This window comes from Solanum verrucosum, unplaced genomic scaffold (genome assembly GCF_900185275.1).
Source record: "Solanum verrucosum unplaced genomic scaffold, falcon-dt-bn FXZP01000165.1, whole genome shotgun sequence".
NCBI lineage: Eukaryota > Viridiplantae > Streptophyta > Magnoliopsida > Solanales > Solanaceae > Solanum > Solanum verrucosum.
The window spans coordinates 290,462-315,632 of NW_026020340.1; the positions used below are offsets into that span (position 1 = coordinate 290,462).

Below are 25,171 nucleotides of genomic sequence, written 5' to 3' on the forward strand. Positions count from 1 at the left end.
CTCCGAAAGCAAAGAGGCTTGTCATAGCTAACTGGAACTCCCGGATGTATCAACGAATCTCCTGTTGATGATCCTGTATACCTGTGTCTGCATCATAAAAAGATGCAGGCCAAACGGCTCAGTACGTGGAATGTACGAGTATGTAAGCTGGAAAGCTAAACAACATAGGCTAGAAGAAAAACTGGAATAAACTGAACAACTTACCTCTTTTCAAACTTTCTCAACTCAAGGAATACTCAAAACTACTCAAACTTACTCAACTCAGAAGATAGATATTGGACTCAGAGACAGATACTCAACTCAAAGATATATACTCAACTCAAAGATAGATACTCAACTCAAGATAGATACTCAACTCAAGGATATATACTTAACTCAAGATATATACTTAACTCAAAGATACTTAACTCAAGGATACTCGACTCTTGAATAACTGAACTCAACCTGACTGACTTCTTTCAATATAAGGCAATTTAAAACAAGTGCGATATAAAGAAAGACTGTTTAAAACATGCTATAAACTCTGAGTGTATACAAGGATACAATAAGCCTGAGATGTATATAGAAATACAATTGAACTGATGTATATAAAATACAATAATTTCTGTGTATGAAAATACAATAACTGTTGTGGGAGCTTCTCTAACCGACAACCATCACATAAGAGCTATAGTGATGATACAGCGATCGACCTCACGCTGCCAGAGCATCTTATACCCGGCCAAAGGTATAAGACCTGAACTGCCTAATGGATCCACTAGTCTAATCTGAAAAGGATTCATCTAAAAAGTATGATCCTTTTCTACCCATGGTGGCTAACATGGTTCTATGGGGGCTGTGGGTTCTTTGAACGCTCCCCCAATTCGGTGCTCGATACTACTCCCAAAAATGTACTGGCTCTTATGTTTTTAAAACATATTTCTTCCTGCTGATATGAGATAATTACTCAAAAACTAGCCCGAAGGCTCTTTTGGAAATCTCAGTTTCCAACCTTGTTTAAATGTAAAAACATTTCTTTAAAACTTCTTTGGGAATACATAGTTCCCTAATAACTTTGAGAAAAGAACTCAACTTTAAACTCTTTACTTTACTTGAACTCTTGGCTTGATGTGAAACTCTTAACTTAACATGAAACTCTTAACTTTTGACTTGACTTGAAACTCAATACTTAACTTGGAACTTGAGCCTTAGAATGAAGTTAAAACGCTCAATGAAGACTCTTGGAAAACCTTAAAGACTTGCTTTGACTTACTTACTTCTAAGCTTGACTTCACTTGACTTGGAAACTAACTTCACTTGAATTGGAAACTAACTTCACTTGAATTGGAAACTAACTTCACTTGACTTGTAGTTTTACTTGACTTTTGGAAGTACCTTGGAGTGTTGGAAACAACTAGGAAACATAGGTATAATACCTAGGAACATGTATGAAAAAAGAAATGGTGAATGAAAGGGAAGGATTGGTGTCCTTGGCACTAGGAGAGGTGCAACAGCCCAGCCCCTTTTTCCCCAAAAATCCGACTTTTTCCCCTTGTTTCTTTCCAATTCTAAACCCTCTCAACCTCAAGGTTTCAGCAGCAACACTTAGAACCATAAAGACCCTTATTATACAATAGATTCAACTCAAAAATCACAGCCAGAAATCTGTACTAAATCAGCAAGAACTTCAACACCACACCACTACAACTTCAACAACCAATAAATCTTCTCTTGGAATTAAAAACGAGTTGGTGTGTGGGGGTATGAACCAACCAACACTAAGGATCATCAATCTCTCAACATACAATAGATCACAACTCAAATACACAGCCCAATCCTGTCCCACAACCAACAATAACTTCAACAACACAACTAACAACATCAACAACAACTAACAACTTCAACAACTTCAACAACAAATCCAATCTCTTCTCAAATCATAAAAACGAGCTTGGTATGTGGGGGGAAAGGATAAACCCACACTAAAGACTCACATACCTGATTAGGGATCACCCCCGACGAAAATCCACGACGATCCTTAGCTTCTTCTTCTCTTTCTCCTCTTCTTTTCCTCTTCTTTCTCTCTAAAACCCTCACTCTCACTCTTTTAAAAAGGGACAAAAATGATCCAAACATCAGTCTAACACCTTAATATAACCCAAAGAAATGATTAGGGAAAAGACCAAAATACCCTTAAAATTTTCGGACTAAACAAACTGCACTGTGCGACTGTGCGACTGTGCCAACAGCCCAACTTCCAAAGGGCATAAGTCACTCATACGAACTCGGAATCAAGCAAACTCGGCGGCGTTGGAAAGATCATTCCAAGGGCTTTCCAGACATAACTGGAAATTCGCCTAAATCATTTTGAGCTAGGATATACGACTGCTCAAAGTTGACCAAAAACTCACCTTTTTTTCCATAGCCAAATTTTCCAGATTCTTTCCAAAATGACTATTTCCAATTCAACTCTTCTTGGAACTCAATGTGCTACACCTAGGGACCTTAACTTAACACTCAAGAAATTTTTTATTCCTCGGTAAAATCCCACTCCACATGAAGGATGGCTCGAGTCTTAGTTCGAAAATTCTCTGGGGTGTTACAATATCTCCCCCTTGGAATCATTCGTCCTCGAATGACGGCTAGTCTTGGTATGGAAGGGTCTACTCTTACTAAGGTCTGCGTCTAATGGTCTGCTCTTACCATATTCAAGCTTAACCCAAATCCTTAGGTTCGGATTCTATACCTCTCTATAGGGAATCTTATCCCAAGACTATAACTCTTTAACACCACATTAAAGCTTAGTATTCTAACACTCCATGGACTCTTACTAACCACTCCTTTAGATCCAACTAAGGGCTCTCATTTGAATATTTCTCATAGTAAAACCTCATCCTTTTCTTCCTCAGTGTTAAAAAAAAAAACTTAAATGGAACTATCCCACCATCACAACACGATAAGAACATCAACCTCCTCTTTTTAACACCACTCCATTTCTAAAATGGCCTCTGAAAAGATATCTCGCAAACTCTTTGAATTCATTACCATCTTAATCTAAAACACTTGACTCCATTTCTCATCTTGACATCTCCCCCTTAGGTCTAAAGCTAACACTTGAAAGCTATGGACCTATTCCACATATTTAACTTGTTTACCTCTTCTTTTAATCTAACACTTGGGAGAAATTTATCTCATGCCTACCAAACTCTCTATAAGCGGTGCTAAGTCCTCTTTCAAAGGTGTTTCCTTTAACTTCTTCTGGTTACATACACTCTCGGTACACCTCTTAACGCTTTTGTTACTCTGGTGACTTAATCACACTTCATTGCCCTTATCTAAAGGTTAGGGTCTCTCACTTGTACCACTCATATTTATTGCGACTAATCACCTTAATTCCTCACTTACTCTATGTCAAGTCTACTAGATCAAATCTCAAGACTAGCATCATCACTCTCATGTTGCCATTTCTTTGGTCAAGACACTCATCTCAAATTCAAGCTTAAGGTTTATGACTAAACCCGAATATTAATATGATTGCTCGCTTACTACACTAACTTACAAATACTAGGTACAAATTCAAAAACTCTCGTCCACTAGGACCTTATGGCCAAAAGTCAAACCTCACCTCTTAGTATTCATACTCACAATTTACTATCATATTTCCCTTCACAACTTGAGTACTATTTACTCATTCACTATACATCAATGCCCAATAATTCTATACCACTTGAATGTTATGGGACCTCCCTCAAAATCATAAGCCTAGCGTAGATCTAACACCTCATGAATACTCTGCTTTCTTTTTTCAACACTCGCACTTGGTCATTTTCTACACAATAACACTTCATCACTAACTCCTATCTAGCTACAACACACTCTTCCTCTTATGATGTAATCTTCACAACTCATCACTTCTTAGTCTACCCATAAGGGACAACTCCTCATTCATAACTTACTGGGTGCATGACTACAATAACATAGCTTGCCTCATCACTATCTCCCTTACTTAAATTACTAAACTTCTGTATATTTTTCTCTCTAACTCTGGACTCTTTCTCTACTACTGCTCATGATCTCGTAACTCATGCTACTCTTTCGGGTGAAAATCATACCCAAGCTCTAAACATACCTCCTCGTAAGGATCTCAGCTGAAACAATACTTAGAGAAGAAAGTACAACTCACTTTTATCTCAAATGCACGATTCATATGAAGGCATTACTCTGAAACTGAACACTTAACTTACTCTTGGGCTTCTCTTAAGCCCCTCTGAATCCTCATGACTTTCTCAAGACTCTTGCTAAGAACAACTCATCGACAAAAAAACTGACTCTGCTTTTCAACCACCTCCAGTATGATGGGTAGTTGAAAGATTCTAAGAACGCACGAGTTAGATTAGATCTCCATGACTTAGCTCTATTGCACGATTAAGAGTGTGAAAAAAAAGGGAGACTTTTCTTAAATGTCTGTAGTCCCTCATTTATAGAAGTGGGGCCCTCACAACCATAAACAAGATCTTACTGACACGGCTTCATAGACACCCTAGGACACTTGAACTCTGTGCTTTGATACCAAGTTTGTCACGCCCCGAGCCTACACCCTGGACGTGGCCGGCACTCGAAGACCATTGCTGGTCCCCAAGCGAACCCTCATCCTGGCTGACTCCAAGCGAAATACTAACTTAAGCATACAAGAGCTTAAAACTGAATAAGAGTTTATAAACTCAACTTTACAAATCTTTAACTCAAAAGAAAACTCTGTATAATAGAATATATATACAACTCGCCATAAAAGGCAACTTTAGTCTTCAAAACATTTAACAAAATAAATGAAGACACTTCTGAAACTCTATTGTCTATCTATGAAGCCTCTAACTGATAAAGATGGAAGTCGGGACAAGACCCACGACCTCCTAACAACTGATACAACTGAAAGGTAAATGAAATCCTCCGAAAGCAAAGAGGCTTGTCATAGCTAACTGGAACTCCCGGATGTATCAACGAATCTCCTGTTGATGATCCTGTATACCTGTGTCTGCATCATAAAAAGATGCAGGCCAAACGGCTCAGTACGTGGAATGTACGAGTATGTAAGCTGGAAAGCTAAACAACATAGGCTAGAAGAAAAACTGGAATAAACTGAACAACTTACCTCTTTTCAAACTTTCTCAACTCAAGGAATACTCAAAACTACTCAAACTTACTCAACTCAGAAGATAGATATTGGACTCAGAGACAGATACTCAACTCAAAGATATATACTCAACTCAAAGATAGATACTCAACTCAAGATAGATACTCAACTCAAGGATATATACTTAACTCAAGATATATACTTAACTCAAAGATACTTAACTCAAGGATACTCGACTCTTGAATAACTGAACTCAACCTGACTGACTTCTTTCAATATAAGGCAATTTAAAACAAGTGCGATATAAAGAAAGACTGTTTAAAACATGCTATAAACTCTGAGTGTATACAAGGATACAATAAGCCTGAGATGTATATAGAAATACAATTGAACTGATGTATATAAAATACAATAATTTCTGTGTATGAAAATACAATAACTGTTGTGGGAGCTTCTCTAACCGACAACCATCACATAAGAGCTATAGTGATGATACAGCGATCGACCTCACGCTGCCAGAGCATCTTATACCCGGCCAAAGGTATAAGACCTGAACTGCCTAATGGATCCACTAGTCTAATCTGAAAAGGATTCATCTAAAAAGTATGATCCTTTTCTACCCATGGTGGCTAACATGGTTCTATGGGGGCTGTGGGTTCTTTGAACGCTCCCCCAATTCGGTGCTCGATACTACTCCCAAAAATGTACTGGCTCTTATGTTTTTAAAACATATTTCTTCCTGCTGATATGAGATAATTACTCAAAAACTAGCCCGAAGGCTCTTTTGGAAATCTCAGTTTCCAACCTTGTTTAAATGTAAAAACATTTCTTTAAAACTTCTTTGGGAATACATAGTTCCCTAATAACTTTGAGAAAAGAACTCAACTTTAAACTCTTTACTTTACTTGAACTCTTGGCTTGATGTGAAACTCTTAACTTAACATGAAACTCTTAACTTTTGACTTGACTTGAAACTCAATACTTAACTTGGAACTTGAGCCTTAGAATGAAGTTAAAACGCTCAATGAAGACTCTTGGAAAACCTTAAAGACTTGCTTTGACTTACTTACTTCTAAGCTTGACTTCACTTGACTTGGAAACTAACTTCACTTGAATTGGAAACTAACTTCACTTGAATTGGAAACTAACTTCACTTGACTTGTAGTTTTACTTGACTTTTGGAAGTACCTTGGAGTGTTGGAAACAACTAGGAAACATAGGTATAATACCTAGGAACATGTATGAAAAAAGAAATGGTGAATGAAAGGGAAGGATTGGTGTCCTTGGCACTAGGAGAGGTGCAACAGCCCAGCCCCTTTTTCCCCAAAAATCCGACTTTTTCCCCTTGTTTCTTTCCAATTCTAAACCCTCTCAACCTCAAGGTTTCAGCAGCAACACTTAGAACCATAAAGACCCTTATTATACAATAGATTCAACTCAAAAATCACAGCCAGAAATCTGTACTAAATCAGCAAGAACTTCAACACCACACCACTACAACTTCAACAACCAATAAATCTTCTCTTGGAATTAAAAACGAGTTGGTGTGTGGGGGTATGAACCAACCAACACTAAGGATCATCAATCTCTCAACATACAATAGATCACAACTCAAATACACAGCCCAATCCTGTCCCACAACCAACAATAACTTCAACAACACAACTAACAACATCAACAACAACTAACAACTTCAACAACTTCAACAACAAATCCAATCTCTTCTCAAATCATAAAAACGAGCTTGGTATGTGGGGGGAAAGGATAAACCCACACTAAAGACTCACATACCTGATTAGGGATCACCCCCGACGAAAATCCACGACGATCCTTAGCTTCTTCTTCTCTTTCTCCTCTTCTTTTCCTCTTCTTTCTCTCTAAAACCCTCACTCTCACTCTTTTAAAAAGGGACAAAAATGATCCAAACATCAGTCTAACACCTTAATATAACCCAAAGAAATGATTAGGGAAAAGACCAAAATACCCTTAAAATTTTCGGACTAAACAAACTGCACTGTGCGACTGTGCGACTGTGCCAACAGCCCAACTTCCAAAGGGCATAAGTCACTCATACGAACTCGGAATCAAGCAAACTCGGCGGCGTTGGAAAGATCATTCCAAGGGCTTTCCAGACATAACTGGAAATTCGCCTAAATCATTTTGAGCTAGGATATACGACTGCTCAAAGTTGACCAAAAACTCACCTTTTTTTCCATAGCCAAATTTTCCAGATTCTTTCCAAAATGACTATTTCCAATTCAACTCTTCTTGGAACTCAATGTGCTACACCTAGGGACCTTAACTTAACACTCAAGAAATTTTTTATTCCTCGGTAAAATCCCACTCCACATGAAGGATGGCTCGAGTCTTAGTTCGAAAATTCTCTGGGGTGTTACATAATGTAATAGTTAAAACTCTACCTAACAAACGTGACACCTGTATCAGAGCTTAAATAGAAAATCCCTTATTAAGGATGAAAGAATATTACCATTTCATCACGCGTCTTGTTTAATGTGATTGGTTGTTGAGTTTTTTATTTTATTTTATAGACTTCTAGCCAAATTTTATGCAAAGTGATCTGTTGTGTGATTGTAATTGATTTGAAATTTTAAGGTACAAAATTTAGGCAAGTTTGGACTTGTAGTGTGACTTTTGTAGGTAATTAGAGATTTTTTGTGTATCCCTTCAAACTATATCATATAATTTGATATTGAAATAACATGCTACGTGATTATTGTGCTCAAAATTTTTCTAGTGAATATGTTTAAAAATCTCCCAACTATCACCATTTTACGAACTATCGAGTATTCACATGCACACACCCAACATCCAACCCCCAACCCCAAACTACTACGACCACATCATGTCAGGTGATTCATTTTTACGACTTTTTTTTTTAATTTCTCACTACTTCCAATAAATTATCAAAAATATTTTGTTATGTATTCAATTTAAAAAGAAGTACAATTCAAGAAAGTAATAGAAACACCCAATAAATTAAATATGAAAATCAGGCTTTTACTTTAAAAAAGATTGTTTGTAAACTATTTGTAACACCCCAGAAATTTTTTGAACTAAGACTTGAACCGTTCTTCGTAGTGAGTAAGATTTTACCAAGGAGTTTAAAATTTCTTAAGTGTTAAGGTCACTAGATGTAGCACCTTGAGTTTCAAAAAGAATTAAATTGGAAATAGCAAAATCTGAAATTTTGCAAGTTATGCTTAAGTATGAGTTTTGGGTCGACTTCAAACAACCATAACTCCTTGCTCAGGGTGAATTAGGTGTTCTACCAGATACCGTAGCGAGGATCTTTGAATTATCTTTCCAACGCCGTGGAGTTTGCTATGTTTTGAGGTCGGATGAGTGAGATATGGCCTTTTGAAGATAGGCTGTCCAGTTAAGGAAAGTTAGCCGAAAATAAAGAGGGGTATTTTGGTCTTTTCCTTACCCAACCAGATTTAATTCGTTTTTAATAATATTTTAAGGGTCTAATCCTATTAGGTTCAGTTTTATAATCCTAAAATACGCCTAGGGTTTTAGTTGATAATTCAAGAAGAGAAAAGAGGAGAAAAGAAAAAGGATGAAAGCGTTCGTCGAGATTCTTGCATCTTGTTGCGGATTTTCGCCATGGGTTTGATCCCTAAGAGGTATGTAAGCTTCCATAGTGTTGGGTTCTTTCACCCACACGCCAATCATGATTTATTCAGCGTAATTTCGTTCTTGAAATTTAAAGATTAGAGTTCTTGATAAGTGTTCTTGAAGTTTCATTAAGTTTTAATGTACGATTCTGCTTGGGTCAACTTTAAATGACCATATCTCTTAGAATATTAAGAGTTACGTGAGTCATAACCTATCCAATTAAAGGTAATTGAATCTACTTTCCAACCCCACCAGTTTCACGTCAATCTAATATCTGAGTAAAACGTTATGACTATTTTAGTAACCTATACAGTGCTGTTACGAATTAGCCGACGGGAAAATGTTGAAAATAATCGTTTTTGTCTTTTTACCTCCAAGAAAACCATCAAAGAATTTCTTGACTAATTAAAAAGCTCAAAACAATCAGATTTTCATCTTTACTAATGAAAATCATAATTCTTGGCCATAGAGATTTCAAGAAAACTAATTCAAGAATCTCAAGAAAAGTTTTCTTGATTGTTTACCTTCAAGCTAGGGTTTCAAGGCTTCTAATCAAGTTCTTCTTCAAGATTCTTCAAGAATCTTGTTCTTCTAGGTATGTAAGGCTATCATAGTGTTGGACTAGTTCGTCCTCACGCCCTACATCTACTTTCAGATCAGAAAAAGAGTAATCTAGGATACTTTCCCTAGATTTGAGTATTCTTGAGATAAGTTGATTTTGAGTTCTTGAATTCATGTTTCTTTTAAAAGTTCTATTCCTAATTATCGAATAACTATATTGTTATTGAGATCCTTCATATCATGAATCATAACTCTTGAATTCATAATTCAAATTCAAAAGAGAGTTAAGAGTAGAGTTCAAGGAAGCCTTTGAATTCAATTCTGAATCCTTTGAGATCCATCATTGATTTGAGTTAAATTTTGAGAAAGTAAGTATGAGAATGAGAAGAGTTGTACATGAATTCCTTATTGATATTTTGACCCTTGAGTCGAGTCGTTCATGCCCATAAACTCCGCATGCACGTCGTAAGTTGAGCATCCTTTAGAGAAGTGGTGTCTTCAAGTTCTAAACCTTTTAAGTATTGAGTTTCTAACCCCTTTGAGATTATATTTCTAATCATGGGACTATTACATGTTATCCATGAAGTCCTTGAGTTGAATTGTTCATGCCCATAATTTCGCATGAACATTATAAGTTGAACAATCTTGAGATGAGAGGTATCTTTGAGTCATTGAGTTGAGTAGTTCATGCTCATAATTCCGCATGAACTCTGAATTGAGCATTCTTGAAATGAGTAGTATTATTTAAGTTCTTGAGTTCCAAGTATTTGAGTTCTATCTATGGTTATTGAAAACCTTGCATTGAGTAGTTCATGTCCATAATTCGGTATGAACCATATTTTAAGAAGTCTTTTACAAACGTTTTAACTTTGTTTGAAGACTTAAGTTTTGAGTTCAGTAAAGAGTAAAGAGTAAAGTTTGAAGTCCTTTTCTTCGAAAGTATATGGGGACTAAGTATTCCCAAAGAGTTTATAAATGTTTTCACATTTAAATAAGAACGGAAACTAAGATTTCCAAAGGGCCTTCGGGCTAGTTTTCAGAAAAGAGTAATAACTTTCTAAATGAAGCAAGTACGGAAACTGAGATTTCCAAGATAGCCTTTGAGCTATGTTTTTGAGCAATTATCTCAAATCAGCAGAAAGAAGTATGTTTTTAAAACATAAGAGCTAGTATATTTTGGGAGTAGTATTAAGCACCGATATGGGGGAGAGTTCAGACAACTCACAGCCCCCATAAACCATGTAGCCATTATGGGTAGAAAAAGGGTCATACTTTTTAGATGAACCTTTTTCACATAGACTAGTGGATCCATTAGTAGTTCAGGTCCTATACCTTTGGCCGGGTATAGGATGCGCTGGCAGCGTGAGGTAGATCGTTGTATCATCACTATAGCTCTTATGTGATGGTTGTCGGTTAGAGAAACTCCCACAGAAGTTATTGTATTTTTATATACATCAGTTTATTGTATTTTTATATACATTTCAGAGTTATGTTGTATCCTTGCATACACACAGATTTGACAGCATGTTTTTAAACAGTTTGTTTCTTTATATTGCACTTGTTTTAAATTGCTTTATATTGAAATGAGTTCAGTCATATTTAGTTGAGTATTCAAAGTTGAGTATCCAGAGTCGAATATCATATCTTTGAGTCGAATATCATATCCTTGAGTTGAGTATCTAATCTCGTTGTTGAGTATCTTATCCTTGAGTACTTCTGAGTTGAGTAAGTTTGAGTAGTTTTGAGTACCCTTGAGTATTCCTTGAGTTGAGTAAGTTTGAGAAGAGGTAAGTATGTTTCATTTCTATCAAGTTTCAAGCTTATGTTTATGTTTTAGAATTCCTCTTACATGCTCGTACATTCCACGTACTGAGCCATTTGGCCTGCATCTTTTCATGATGCAGACACATGTATTCAGGATCATCAACAGGAGCTTCGTTGATACATCCGAGAGTTCGAGTTAGCTATGGTGAGCCTCCTTGCTTTCAGAGGATTTCATTTACCTTTCAGTTATATCAGTTGTTAGGATGTCGTGGGTCTTGTCCCGACTTCCATTTTTATCAGTTAGAGGCTTCATAGATAGTCAGTACAGTTAAAAAGTCTGTATCATTTATTTTATTAAATGTTTTAAAGACTAAAGTTGCCCTTTTTATGGCGAGTTGTATATATTTTATTATACAAAGTTTTCTTTGGACTTAGTTTGTATTTAAGTTTTACGAACTTTTATTTCAGTTTTTAAGCTTTGTATGCTTGAATCAGTTTTCCGCTTGTAGTCAGCCAGGATGAGGGTTCGCTTGGGGACCAGCAATGGTCTTCGAGTGCCGGCCACGTCCAGGGTGTAGGCTCGGGTCGTGACACTATTTTACAAGTTCTAGTTTGACCCATCATAATCTTTTAAATTAATGTATGCGAGTTTGATTTCGCATAAAGTTTAAATATATTAAAAAATAAGTTTAAAATTAATTATTCAAAATATAATTTCATTTTTTTATTTGAAGGGGTTGGTTATGTTAAGCCTAAGTAAGTGAATTTAGGGGTGTTCACGGGTTGGTTTGGATCGGTTATTGGTCAAAATTAAAACCAAACCAACTTAATCGGTTTTAAAATTATCAAAACCAAACCAAACCAAATATCATATACATTTATCGGTTTCGGTTTGGTTTGGTTCAGTTATTCGGTTATTAACCATACACAAAAATAAAAGAAACAATTCATTCAAAGTGTGAAAAAAGTGACAACAATCCATTCAAAACAAAAAATAGTTAGAATGACTTAAATTACCGAACTTTCGATCACTGAATTTACTATCAATAAAGCTTTAAAATTTACTATATTGGCCTAGAAGGAAGAGACAATAACATTTTCAATCCCACCAAGAATTGTCATAGACACTCATATACATGAAATCAATAAGAAAAATATTTTCACCTTAGGCATTCTTGCTTTCAATAAGTAAAGTTAAAAGAAATTTTAATGGAAACATATATAAGATCTTTAAAATTGTTTATAAAAACAATATATTAAGTATGTATATTACTAAAATATATGTATATAATTCATCAGTTCAGTTCGGTTATTTCTTCGGTTTTTTCGAATAAAATCATAACCAAACCAAATCCTACCGGTTTTTAAAAATCTAAAACCAAACCCAAATAAAATCGGTTTTCTTTTATCGATTTGGTTTAGTTTTTTGGTTTGGATCGGTTTTTATCCAAACCGTGAACACCCCTATAGGTGATTATCAGTGATGGACTCAAAATTTTGTTCAAATTTCATAATGAATCACAATAATAGTCGATAGTAATAATAATCATATTTTTTTGTATTCTCAAATATTACCTATATATATTTTTTGAATATATCATTTTAAGATGATGTTCAATTTAATTAAAATATCCTTTCCCAACAAAAATAGGAGGTAGGACAATAATGGCTACATAACTATATCTATTAATTAATTAATGTCTAGACCCAAGTCCTTTCATTCAATTGAACACCTATTATCACTACGTCAAAGACATAACTCTTGTCAAATGTGTCCGACTTTAAATATATATATTTTAAATGTAAAATTTGACATATATATACGACATAATTTTTCAACGAACATAATATATATATATATATATATCAAAGTCCGTTTATTCTTTTGTCCTTTTTTCAATCGATAAACAGTAAAAACCACAAGATATATGTACATTTATAATACCTTTTTGAGTTTTTAACTTTTATTTGTGTTTTTTTCTGCTCTTTCTAGAAGAAAATGTACATTACTATGAATTTTATGCTTTGGGCGGCTGATGGGATAAAAGATTAATGAATTAATAAATATTTAATTGGAAAAAATTAAGAGGATTGAAATAAAAGAAAACTATATTAATATTTATTGACATTATTAATAGGGAAAATTGTATATAATAGCAAACTATTAAATTAAATGCTATAAATATAGTTTGATTTAATTGTACCTCATAGCAAACTGTTGCTATTTCACCTCTCTCCCGGTGAATCTCGCTCGCCACTCTCGTTCTCTCCCTCGCCTCTCTCGTTTTTTATACAAACGCAAGTGTATAAAGTGTGTTTGTGTTTGTATAAAGCGAGAGAAAATTGTATATATACATATATTTTCATTCCCCTCTCTCCCCTCTCCCAGATCTCGCTCGCCACTCTCCCAGATCTCGCTCTCTCACTCGCCTCTCTCACTTTATACAAAAAACGCAAATTGTATAAAATGTGTTTCTGTTTGTATAAAGCGAGAGAAAATTGTATATATACATATATTTTTGTTCCCCTCTCCCAGATCTCGCTCGCCACTCTCCCAGATCTCTCTCTCTCACTCGCCTCTCTCACTTTATACAAAAACGCAAATGTATAAAATGCATGAAAATTGTATATATACATATATTTTCGTTCCCCTCTCTCCCCTCTCCCAGATCTCGCTCACTCGTCTCTCTCACTTTATACAATTGATCTTTTTGTATATGTATACCAAAGCAGATTATACAACTGCTTTCTTGTGTATATGTATAGCGAAATATACATATTTATGTTTGCTATGGAGCGCAATTATGCAAACTTTGCTATAGCATACAAATATGAATTTTGTGTTTGTTATATGTGAAAGTTACTCTTATTAATATGTCACACATCAATATTTAAATTAAACTCTGATCCCCCCCCCCCCCTAGAGGGTGAGAAAGTCCAATTTCCTACGTAATAATTTTTTATTAGCTTAGGTATGGTATAATATCGAAAAAAAGGATTTCGAGTTATTTTTGGAAAAATATTATCCTTAAAAAAAAACAAGTTCTACGACATTCCATGTTGATTCTCTCATCCCCGTCCTTCAATATATCTGCCGATCCCATCCCCACTCCTACCTCAACTTCCAACTTCTATAATATTTATCTAAATTATGTACATATATTTTCTAAATTTATATATTAAACAACAAAAAAAATAATATAAATTTAACTTATTTTCCGAAAAAAATATATTTTTATTCCTGCCTTACTCACTCATATTAAAGTTATATTACATTTTCTTTTGCCGAAACTATTCTCAAATCAAACGAATAAGTTTCTAACACTACCTCTAGCGCCAGCCGTCCGCCTAATAATTAATAATAAAAGCTATTTTCTTTATTTCAATTTATTACTTTCGTCGTCTTAATTTATTTGTTATGTTTTCAAAAATACTTATCAATTCATGATTTTAGTTAGGAAGTTGTGAAGTACATGAATAAGGATAGTAATTATCACCTACTATTCATTTTATTTAATTTTAAAGTACTAAATATATATATTAGAAGTTCTTATATATTATAAATAAGTAAAAGATTTAATAGTTATAATTTTAATTAATTTCAATGTTTTGAATATTAGAATAAATTTAATAGCTAGTTTAGTATATGTATGGCAGACTTATTGAAATAACAGCCGAAATAAATACCAAAATTTGGAGTATTATTGATTTTACTAACATATTCGAACATACTAGTAGTGAATAAAGCAAATAAGAAAAAAGAATGATCATTTATATATAATTAAATTATGAGCATGAGAATAGACAAATTTTAATATACAGTAACAAAAATTATTAGGTCTTGAATGAATTTTTTACTTGTAACAATTTCATAAAATATTTGAGCTGTTAGATACCAGAAAATAAAATGTGGGCAGTTCTATGTCAAATATTAGTCCGCATTATATTGCGATCACAAAATCTCCCCACCTACCTCCCCCCCTCTTAAAAAAAGGGAGAATTATCTTATTAAACGTAATTCATATCATATATACTAATTTTATATATACTTTCAAATAATTACGTATATTACCACTAATTAAGAGTTTTATATCCTATATTAAAGAAGATACACTTAGATACATGTATTTTTGCTACCAGATATACTAAAACAGTGAGAGCGGCTAGAGAGATGGGGAGGGAGATAGTCATGTATCCTAGATACATGTGAATCACACTAGACACATGTATATGTATATATCTGGTGTAATTCGCATGTATATGGGATACCAACTACATAGGAGAGTGGCGAGTGAGATGGAAGTGGAACGATAGTAGCAAGCGAGGTTTGTTTATATATTCCAGATAAATGTGAATCTACTTGATATAGATCCAGAACAAATTACACTTAATTTTGACCTCGTGTATTCCGAGATACATGTATCTAAAAATATCTAGATACACCAAAAATTGATAAAATTTGTAATATTGTAAACTAGAACGTATCTAACTAATTAACTTATAAACTAGTGGAATTTCAGCAAGTTTCTCAAAAAATGTATTTGAGCTATTAGATACCAAAAAATTATAATATGGGCTTTTCATGCCAAATTTTACGCCATAACGGGGAAATTCCAAATTTTGCCTAACGTGATTTTATTTTGGATATAATACACGAATGTGCCATTTAACTCGGCTTCATTTCATATTTACGTCCTCCAACTTTAGGTGTGCATAAGTAGACAATTAAACTTCTATTTTAACAAGTAGACACATGAGTCAGATGCGACATTTAATACACATAGAACACCACGTATGACACAAATTGTCATGTAGGATGTGTGTACCTATTTGTTCAACTTTATATAAGTTTAAGTGTTTGGTTGTGCACACCCAAAATTGAATCGCATAAATGTCACCCGAAACCCAAAGAAAACTATATTTATTGACATTATTAATATGCCACATCAATATTTAAATTAAACTCTGATCCCCCCCCCCCTCCCCCCTCCCCCCCCACAGAGGGTGAGAAAGTCCAATCTCCTACGTAATAATTTTTTATTAGCTTAGGTATGGTATAATATCGAAAAAAAGGATTTCGAGTTATTTTTGGAATATTTTCCTTTAAAAAAAAACCAAGTTCTACGACATTCAATATATTAGCCGTCCTTCAATATATTAGCCAATCCCATCCCCACTCCTACCTCGACTTCCAACTTCTATAATATTTATCTAAATTATGTACATATATTTTATAAATTTATATATTAAACAACAAAAAATATATATATAAAGTTAACTTATTTTCCGAAAAAAGAATATTTTTATTCCTGCCTAACTCACTCATTTTAAAGTTATATTACATTTTCTTTTGCCGAAATTATTCTCAAATCAAACGAATAAGCTAGTTTCTAACACTACCTCTAGAGCCAGCCGTCCGCCTAATAATTAATAATAAAAGTTATTTTCTTTATTTCAATTTAGTACTTACGTCGTCTTAAATTATTTGTTATGTTTTCAAAAATACTTATCAATTCATGATTTTAGATAGGAAGTTGTGAAGGACATGAATAAGGATTGTAATTATCACCTAGTATTCATTTTATTTAATTTTAAAGTACTAATTATTAGAAGTTTTTATTATATATTATATTATAGGGAAAATTACGCGGTTAAGCAAATTTATACTATTTAATTACTCATCATAGCTATAGTTTTCTATAATTACCATTAGCGACTAACATTATACATTAATTACGTGGACTGACTTCGAGTTTGAATAATTAGCCATGTTTGTATATCTATAATTCACCAGAATATACAAATACATATGTATAATATACACTTATCTAACCGATATACATATACAATTAACCTTTCTCCTACTCTCTGCCCTCTCTCGCTTGCCTCTCTCCTCCCTCTCCCAATATCGCTCGCCTCTCTCCTCCCTCTCCCAATCTCGCTTGCCATATATACAAATGCATATGTATAATATACAATTATCTAATCGATATACATATACAATTCACCTCTCTCCCACTCTCTGCCCTCTCTCGTTCACCTCTCTCCTCCCTCTCCCAATCTCGCTCGCATCTCTCCTCCCTCTCCCAATCTCGCTCGCCTCTCTCCTCCCTCTCCCAATCTCGCTTGTCATATATACAAATGCATATGTATAATATACGATTATCTAACCGATACACATATACAATTCACCTCTCTCCCATTCTTTGCCTTCTCTCGCTCGCCTCTCTCCTCTCTCTCCTAGTCTCGCTCGCCTCTCTTCTCCCTATAACATGTAGCTATGAATTGTAATTATCAAACTATAGATATGGAGTGTAATTAGGCTATTTTTGAGTGGCTATATGTGAAAGTTCCTCATTATTTAATGGCTAGTTTAGTGGGTAGACTTAAAAATTATAATCACAAACTTATTGAAATAACGCCGAGATAAATCCCAAAATTTGGATTGTTATTGATTTTACAAACATATTCGAACACACTAATAGTGAATAAAGCAAATGAGAAAAAAGAATGATCATTTATATATAATTACTATGAGCATGAGGATATATAAATTTTAGGCATAATACATAAACATGACCCTTAACTTGGCTTTAGCGGACAATTATGTCCTCCAACTTTGAGTATACACAAGTAGACACTTAAAATTTGTATAAAATTGAATAAGTAGACACACGTGTCCTACATGACACGTAGGACACAAAATTTTCATGTAGGGTGTCATGTAGGACAGATGTGTCTATTTGTTTAATTTTATACAAATTTAAGTGCTTAATTGTGCACATCCAAAGTTAAAGGTCATAGTTGTCACTGATGCCAGTTAAGGGTCATGTTTATGTATTAAGCCTAAATTTTAATACAAGCTAATAAAAATTATTAGGTCTTTGAATGAATTTTACTTGTAATAATTCCATAAAATATTTGAGCTATTAGATACCCGTAAATAAGACGTGGGCTATTTTATGTCAAATATTAGTCCGCATTATATTGCCATCACAAAATCTCCCCACCCACTCCCTCCCCAAGGTGTGATTCGTATTTATCTCGGATGTCAACTACATAGATAAGCGGCAAGCGAGATAGAAGGGAGCCGATAGAGGTGAGTGAGATTTGTCTATATATTTCAGGTAAATGTGAATCCATTTGGATATAGATCTAGAACAAATTACACTTAATATTGATATGCCGTGTATCCTGAGATACATGTATCTAAAAATAACTAGATGCACCAAAATTTAATAAAATTTGTAATATTGCAAACTAGAACGTATCTACTAATTAACTCCTAAACTAGTGAAATTTCTACAAGTTTCTCAAAAAAAAAAAATTTGAGCTATTAGATACCAAAAAAAATATACTATGGGTTTTTTATGCCAAATTTTAGGCCATAATGGGGAAATTCCAAATTTTGCCTAACGTGATTTTATTTTGGATATAATACATGAATGTGTCGCTCTCATTTCACATTTATGTCCTCCAATTTTGAGTGTGCACAAATAAATTAAACTTCTATAAAGTTGAGCAAGTAGACACATGACTCGTATGTGACATAATACACATAGAACACCACGTATGACACAAATTGTCATGTAACATGTGTACCTATTTTTTCAACATTATATAAGTTTAAGTGTTTGCTTGTACGCACCTAAAGTTGGAGTGCATAAATGTCAGCTAAATCCAAATTAAAAGTATATATACGTATTATGCCAATTGATTGGTTTACTAATGTATCCTTTATGCCAACAATGTGTTTGATGTAATGCTTCACTGAGTTTTTTATGTTATGTACACCTCTGTTAGAGTTTTCAAGACAGTAATTCCCCTGTCCTAAATGCTTTGAAAATGAGTTTGCTTGTTGATTTTTATTAAGTAATGGTTTGGTTTTGCATCTTCACTAGTTTCCCTTTGTTTGACAGCATGTCTTAATGCATGAAATTGCGCGTATTTCTCTGTGGAATGTGTGTCGTGTGATGTTAACAGTCTATTCTGATTCAAGCATAATGCTGGCTCAGAATTACGTCTTAATGCATGTTTTTCTTGGATACAACTTACATTCTGCTGAATCATTTTAAAGGTTGTTACTTGTAGTGATTATTGGTAATAAGATGATTAGTACTCTCAACTTACCATAACAGTTGAGTTCCACTAGACTGACATTTACTCTTATTGCTAATCATTTGTTGCTACAAAGTGCCACCAGTTCTTCCGCCACGCCATCTATCTCTTCATTCTCTTTCGCGTTCATCTTCTCACTCAGTTCCTTAGCTTTCTTCCTCACAGCCTCCCGCTTTCCTCCACTAACACTTCCCTTATTGCCTTTGCAATCTCTTCACTTTGTAACTTTCCATCCTCGTCCTTCGCTGCTTCCACTCCCACACCGATATATTCCACAAGCCTAGCATTCATTGGTTGATCAATGTGCATTGGCATGGCAATTATAGGCACACCAAACTTCATACTTTCCATGAATGAACTCCATCCACAGTGACTCACGAATCCACCTATCGATGGATGTTGAAGAATCAATGCTTGTGGAGCCCATCCTTCCATAATCATTCCTCTTTCTCCTACCCTTTCAAGATACCCTTCCGGTAATGCATCTCGAATGTTAAGTCTTTCACCTTGTGGAAACCTGATGACCCAAATGAAGTTCACTTTGCTAAGCGCTAGCCCTTGAGCTACTGCAAGTATTTCCTCCTTGGATAGAAAATACTCACTCCCAAATGAAACGAACACAGTTGAACTTTTCTCTTTCTTGTCAAGCCATTGCGCAATTTCCTCATAATCATCTTGATCCATGGATTCTTGAACTAGCGAACCAACAGGGACAATTTTCTTGGAAGTCAAATTTGAAAGATAATCTATATATTTCCCTTCAAAATCTCTGCAAGTTTTCACCAGAATAATGTCATGTGATCGCCTAATAGCCTCGTCGTATGGGAACTTCTTACTTGGTACTTCATCAATATCTTTCTTCAGTGAAATCATTTCGTGTTCCTGCAGGTAAATTTCAGGAAACGGGAACTTCTCCTCTGTGTTTTCAGACATGTGGATGGCCAAAGCAACAACAGTTGCACTAAAAGTAGGGAACTGCACAGCAGGAATGTTCATAGAGGAAGCCGAATCAGTAACCCATGGCTGATTGTAGTCATGAATGACCAAATCCGGATGCAGAGTTTGTAATATTTTGGAAAAATTCGGAGAGGCGAGTTCAAAAGCTGTTTTGAGGGTGTTCATGAGATGAGGTGGGAGGCCATTTGTGGTGTGGTAATGAGGAGGAAGATCTGGTAAAGATGGAAGATGAAGCTCGATTAGTTCTATCGACTGAGAATACTTCTCACTGACTCTTTTCTTGATGGAGTTCAGGTTTACCGGAGTAGAACACAGGTAAATGTGGAAGTTCTTACTTGCAAGTTTTTTCGCTAACTCTAGAAATGGATTTATGTGACCATGAGCTAGCCAAGGAAACATAAGTACACTAATGGTGTGCTTCTTTGCCTCCATAGGGATGAATCTAGTCTAGTATAGAAAATACGAATTCGACAGAATTCAGTAACTTTGGTTCAAACTTAGTATATCGAGAAATCTACAGAATTTGTACCTTATATTGTTGTATTGAGGTTGCTGCCCTATCTTATATAGAAGTTTCCTAGTGATTTGATAACAAAGAAAAAAGGTGTTTAGATTTGTACCAGCAGCCTTATATTGACTGTTGAATATTGTGTTGGACTGATTGATATGGACAGTCACTTCAACTCAAGAGTTTAAGTTATATGCACTATCAAGGTAAATAATCTTTATACCATTAGATTGTATTTATCTGTTGTAGTAGATAATTTGTCTTATTTTCGATGTTACATTGCCTATTTTGTTTTGTTCCACTCAAAATATTGATTACTTTTTTTTTCTTTCAGATTTTGGAATTTCCAGTAACCTCAACTTTCTTTCCTCTTCGCGCCAAAGAGCATTTTGACTCAAAAGTTTGGCAACAATGGATACTGAAAATCATTGTTAGATAAAAAATCGACAGGAAAGAGCACACAAAGAGGGGGAAATAGAGAGCAAGACGCGGAGCTTCACATCTGCAGGTTCTTCTTTATCCATTTTCGATTTTTTAGAATCAAAGACTTGTTATTTAGAATCAAGTGGATATTTTCTTATGCTGATAAAGACATATACAAGCAAAAAAAATTTACTACGTGTTATAGAAAAAGGTTATAGAGGAAAAGGACAGTAAGATGAGACGATTAAAAATAACTAGGACGGATTGTTTAGCTCATATGGTCACAACTCACAAGTCGTCAATCAAATGGAAAGTTATCTGTCATTTCATTCGAAGAGAAACACAGTCATCCTCTTGTTCCTCCGGCTCTAGCTCAATCACATGTTACCATCACAAAAAAATATTAAACTCTCTCAAGCATATGAAATTAACTTACTAGATAGATGTAACTTAAATCTTAATTATTTGTTGCTACAAAGAGACACCAGCTCTTCCACCACTCCATCTATCTCTTCATCCCCTTTCGCGTTCACCTTCTCACTTAGTTCCTTAGCTTTGTTCCTCACATCCTCCCCACTTTCCTCAACTAACACCTTCCTTATCGTGTTTGCAATCTCTTCACTCTGTAGTTTACCATCCTCGTCCCTTGCTGCTTCCACTCCCATCCTAATATACTCCACAAGCCTAGCATTCATTGGTTGATCAATGTGCATTGGCATGGCAATTATAGGCACACCAAACTTCATACTTTCCATGAATGAACTCCATCCACAGTGACTCACAAATCCACCTAACGATGGATGTTGAAGAATCATTGCTTGAGGAGCCCATCCTTCGATAACCATTCCTCTTTCTCCTACCCTTTCAAGATACCCTTCTGGTAATGCATCTCGAATGCTTATTCTTTCACCTTGTGGAAACCTGATAATCCAAATGAAGTTCACTTTGCTACGTTCTAGCCCTCGAGCCACTGCAAATATGTCTTCCTTGGATAGAAAATACTCACTCCCAAATGAAACAAACACAGTTGAACATTTCTCTTTCTTGTCAAGCCATTGAATGATCTCCTCATCATGATCATCTCGCGCAATGGATTCTTGAACTAGTGAACCAACGGGGACTATTTTCTTGGAAACCAAATTTGAAAGATAATCTATATATTTCCCTTCAAAATCTCTACAAGTTTTCACCAGAATAATGTCACGCGATAGCCTAATAGCCTCATCAAATGAGTACTTGTTACCCGGTGCTTCTTTAATAGCTTCCTTCAATGAAAGCATTTCGTACTCATGCAGGTAAATTTCAGGAAACGGGAACTTATCCTCCGTATCATCAGACATATGGATGGCTAAAGAAACAACAGCCGCGCCAAAAGTGAGGAACTGCACAGCAGGAATGTTAACAGAGGAAGCAGAGTCAGCAGCCCATGGCTGATTATAGTCATATATGACCAAATCCGGCTTTAGAGTTTGTAATATTTTGGAAAAATTTGGAGAGGCGTTTTCAAAAGCTGTTTTGAGTGTGTTCATGAGATGAGGTGGGAGACCATTGGTGGTATGGTAATGAGGAGGAAGATTTGGTAAAGATGGAAGATGAAGCTCAACTAATTCTATTGATTCACAATATTTTTTTGTGATATTTTTCTTGATGGAACTTAGGTTTATTGGAGTGGAACACATGTAAATGTGAAAATTTCTATTTGTGAGTTTTTTGGCTAGCTCTAGAAATGGACTTATGTGACCATGAGCTAGCCATGGTAACATAAGTACACTAATGTTGTTTTTCTTGGCTTCCATTAATGACTATAGTTTTTTTTCTCTCTTTGATGGTTATAGTAATTATGATGATAGACTACTTATAGCTAGTATTTGGTGATATTATATTATATTGTTGTTGTTTTATAATGAATCTCGTGCATATTCATGTATGTACGTAATTGATTACGCAGGGCATATAGAATAGTTGCATAGTGATTTGTAACAAAGAGAGAAAGAAAAAATTATTTTAGACTTCTGTTGGAATATTTCTTTATTATTGTTAAAGGTCCCATCAATGTTACTTTTCTTGATATCGACTGAAATTATAGTCTGTTTCGTTAAGCTTTTGAAATTATGGGTATTTTTGGAAGTATTTAGAGGATTTTTTTTGCAAATAGTAATAAAAGTATATTCATAACAATAAAGTTTCATACGAGTCTAAAACTTATCTTCAACTAGTAGTGTTATTATGTATGATGCTTGATATTTAGCTAAGTCTGTTTTGATATCAAGAATTTAGAAGTCTTTTAAGACCACTTTCTTTCATAAAATTTTAGGTGTGTCTCATTCTCTTTTTAACATCTTCACTTGCCATAATTTCACAACTACAAACTGATGTATCTATACATCTATATAGGTCAACACAAAACATGTACATTCATCATCTCAAGTGATCACCTCAAATTTTATCATCAATATATGCTACTTGCACCTTCTGGTGAACATGGTCATTTTTAATCTTATTTTTTTTTTATATGATCGTATATTCATCTTAGTATTCACATCTCCACGACAACTTATCTCGTGGATTTTGCAGACTTTGGCAACACAACATTCACTGCAATATAATATAGTCAAAGACTTAATTATAATTATTTTTTAGAACTTATCTTTCACTTTAATAGTTATTCGTCTATTACATAACACTCCAATATAACATCTTTCATTTCAACTATCAATTTTAATTGTATATAATATCTTCATCTATCATTTCATTCTCTTGAAATAACAAGACTAGATACAAATTTAAAAAAATATCCTATAGTGGTGACTTTTATTTATATTTGTTTTGTGAATAGTCATATGGGAAAAAAAAAATGGTTAAATGAAAGGGAAGAGAAGCCAAATTTGACCAGTTAACTAGCCAAGCATGATGGACGCTCCTTTTATAAGAGAATAAATTTTCTTTTATTTATGTTTTAACATTTTGCCTTTTACTAATATTGAGACACAACAAATAATTAGTGTTTGTCCCGCTGTTTTAAAACATTATGTTGGTAATGAAAAAGATGTACTAAGAAAATACAATCTATTAGACTTTTTATTTGGAAAAAAAAAAAAAGTCAAAGAAAGAAGAGAAGGAAAAGTTGCCTACTATGTAATAATAAAGATGATAAGAAAAAGAGGTGAACTACATAACATCAAATTTTAGTGTGTATCCCATTATAGTATCACCATTCAATGAATATATATATATATAAAATAATAAATAATACGCAACGTTTTAAGTATCTTAATTATGTTTTCAGTAGATACCCTCACATGCATGCTTTATTCTTTTTATGAGTCACGACTTTGAAGTCCAGAGCAGCTGCATTGGCTAAGCGATAAAACATGAATAGGAAAAATGATTATACACATGGTAATTAACTCGGATACAATGTGAAAGAATCTAAATAGTTAATCTAAAACTTTACTATAATCTCAATAAAAGAAAAGTGCATGTTTTAGCACGGGCTATCGTAAGAGCAAATAAAAGTCTTGGGTTAAAATTATCAAAACAATTTTTCACATGTTTGACTCATTAAAAAATATCAAACCAACATTAGTTAGGAGTGTGTTGATCTTATCCCTTTAGTTCTTGATATAGGAAATACTTGAAGAAGTATACTACCAAGAACTAGGACTTAGTAATAATAAATATGCACATTAATAAAAAGTGATAAAACTTTTACTTATACTCCCTCCGTTCCATTTTATATGTCACCTTTCGGATTTCAAGAGTCAAACAAGTCTATCTTTGACCGTAAATTTTTCATAGATCTTTTAAATATTTTGAATTATCAATTATTGTGACTCATAGTACTTTTTACGTAGTTTACAAATATATAAATTTCATTTCAAAAAAATTGAAGATTCCATGCGCAAATTTCCGGCAAACTTAAATTGTTTGACTCTCAAAACACAAAAGGTGTCATATAAATTGGGACAGAGGGAGTATTAGTTAATTGTCATTGAATTTGATATCGATGTCACTATAGGTTTTAGAGATATTTACAAAGAGTGTTAATTGTCTCTAAAAGAACATATTTAACGACAATTAAACTATTGTCT

General features: G+C 34.3%; 2 protein-coding genes across 2 annotated transcripts in view; both read right to left on the minus strand.

Moving 5' to 3' along the window:
* The window catches only part of LOC125836959 (UDP-glucosyltransferase 29-like), a 129,209-nt gene extending 108,628 nt beyond the window's left edge, over positions 1 to 20,581 (minus strand). The window contains exon 1 of the mRNA XM_049516102.1: positions 19,699 to 20,581. Within this exon, the coding sequence (XP_049372059.1) occupies positions 19,699 to 20,581 (883 nt within the window). The remainder of the gene's footprint in view (positions 1 to 19,698) is intronic.
* Positions 20,582 to 21,382: 801 nt separating this feature from the next.
* LOC125837084 (UDP-glucosyltransferase 29-like) lies at positions 21,383 to 22,901 on the minus strand. Its single transcript, XM_049516232.1, has one exon. The coding sequence runs from the start codon at positions 22,874 to 22,876 to the stop codon at positions 21,542 to 21,544; it is 1,335 nt and encodes a 444-aa protein (XP_049372189.1). The 5' UTR covers positions 22,877 to 22,901; the 3' UTR covers positions 21,383 to 21,541.
* Between the last annotated feature and the right edge of the window lie 2,270 nt (positions 22,902 to 25,171).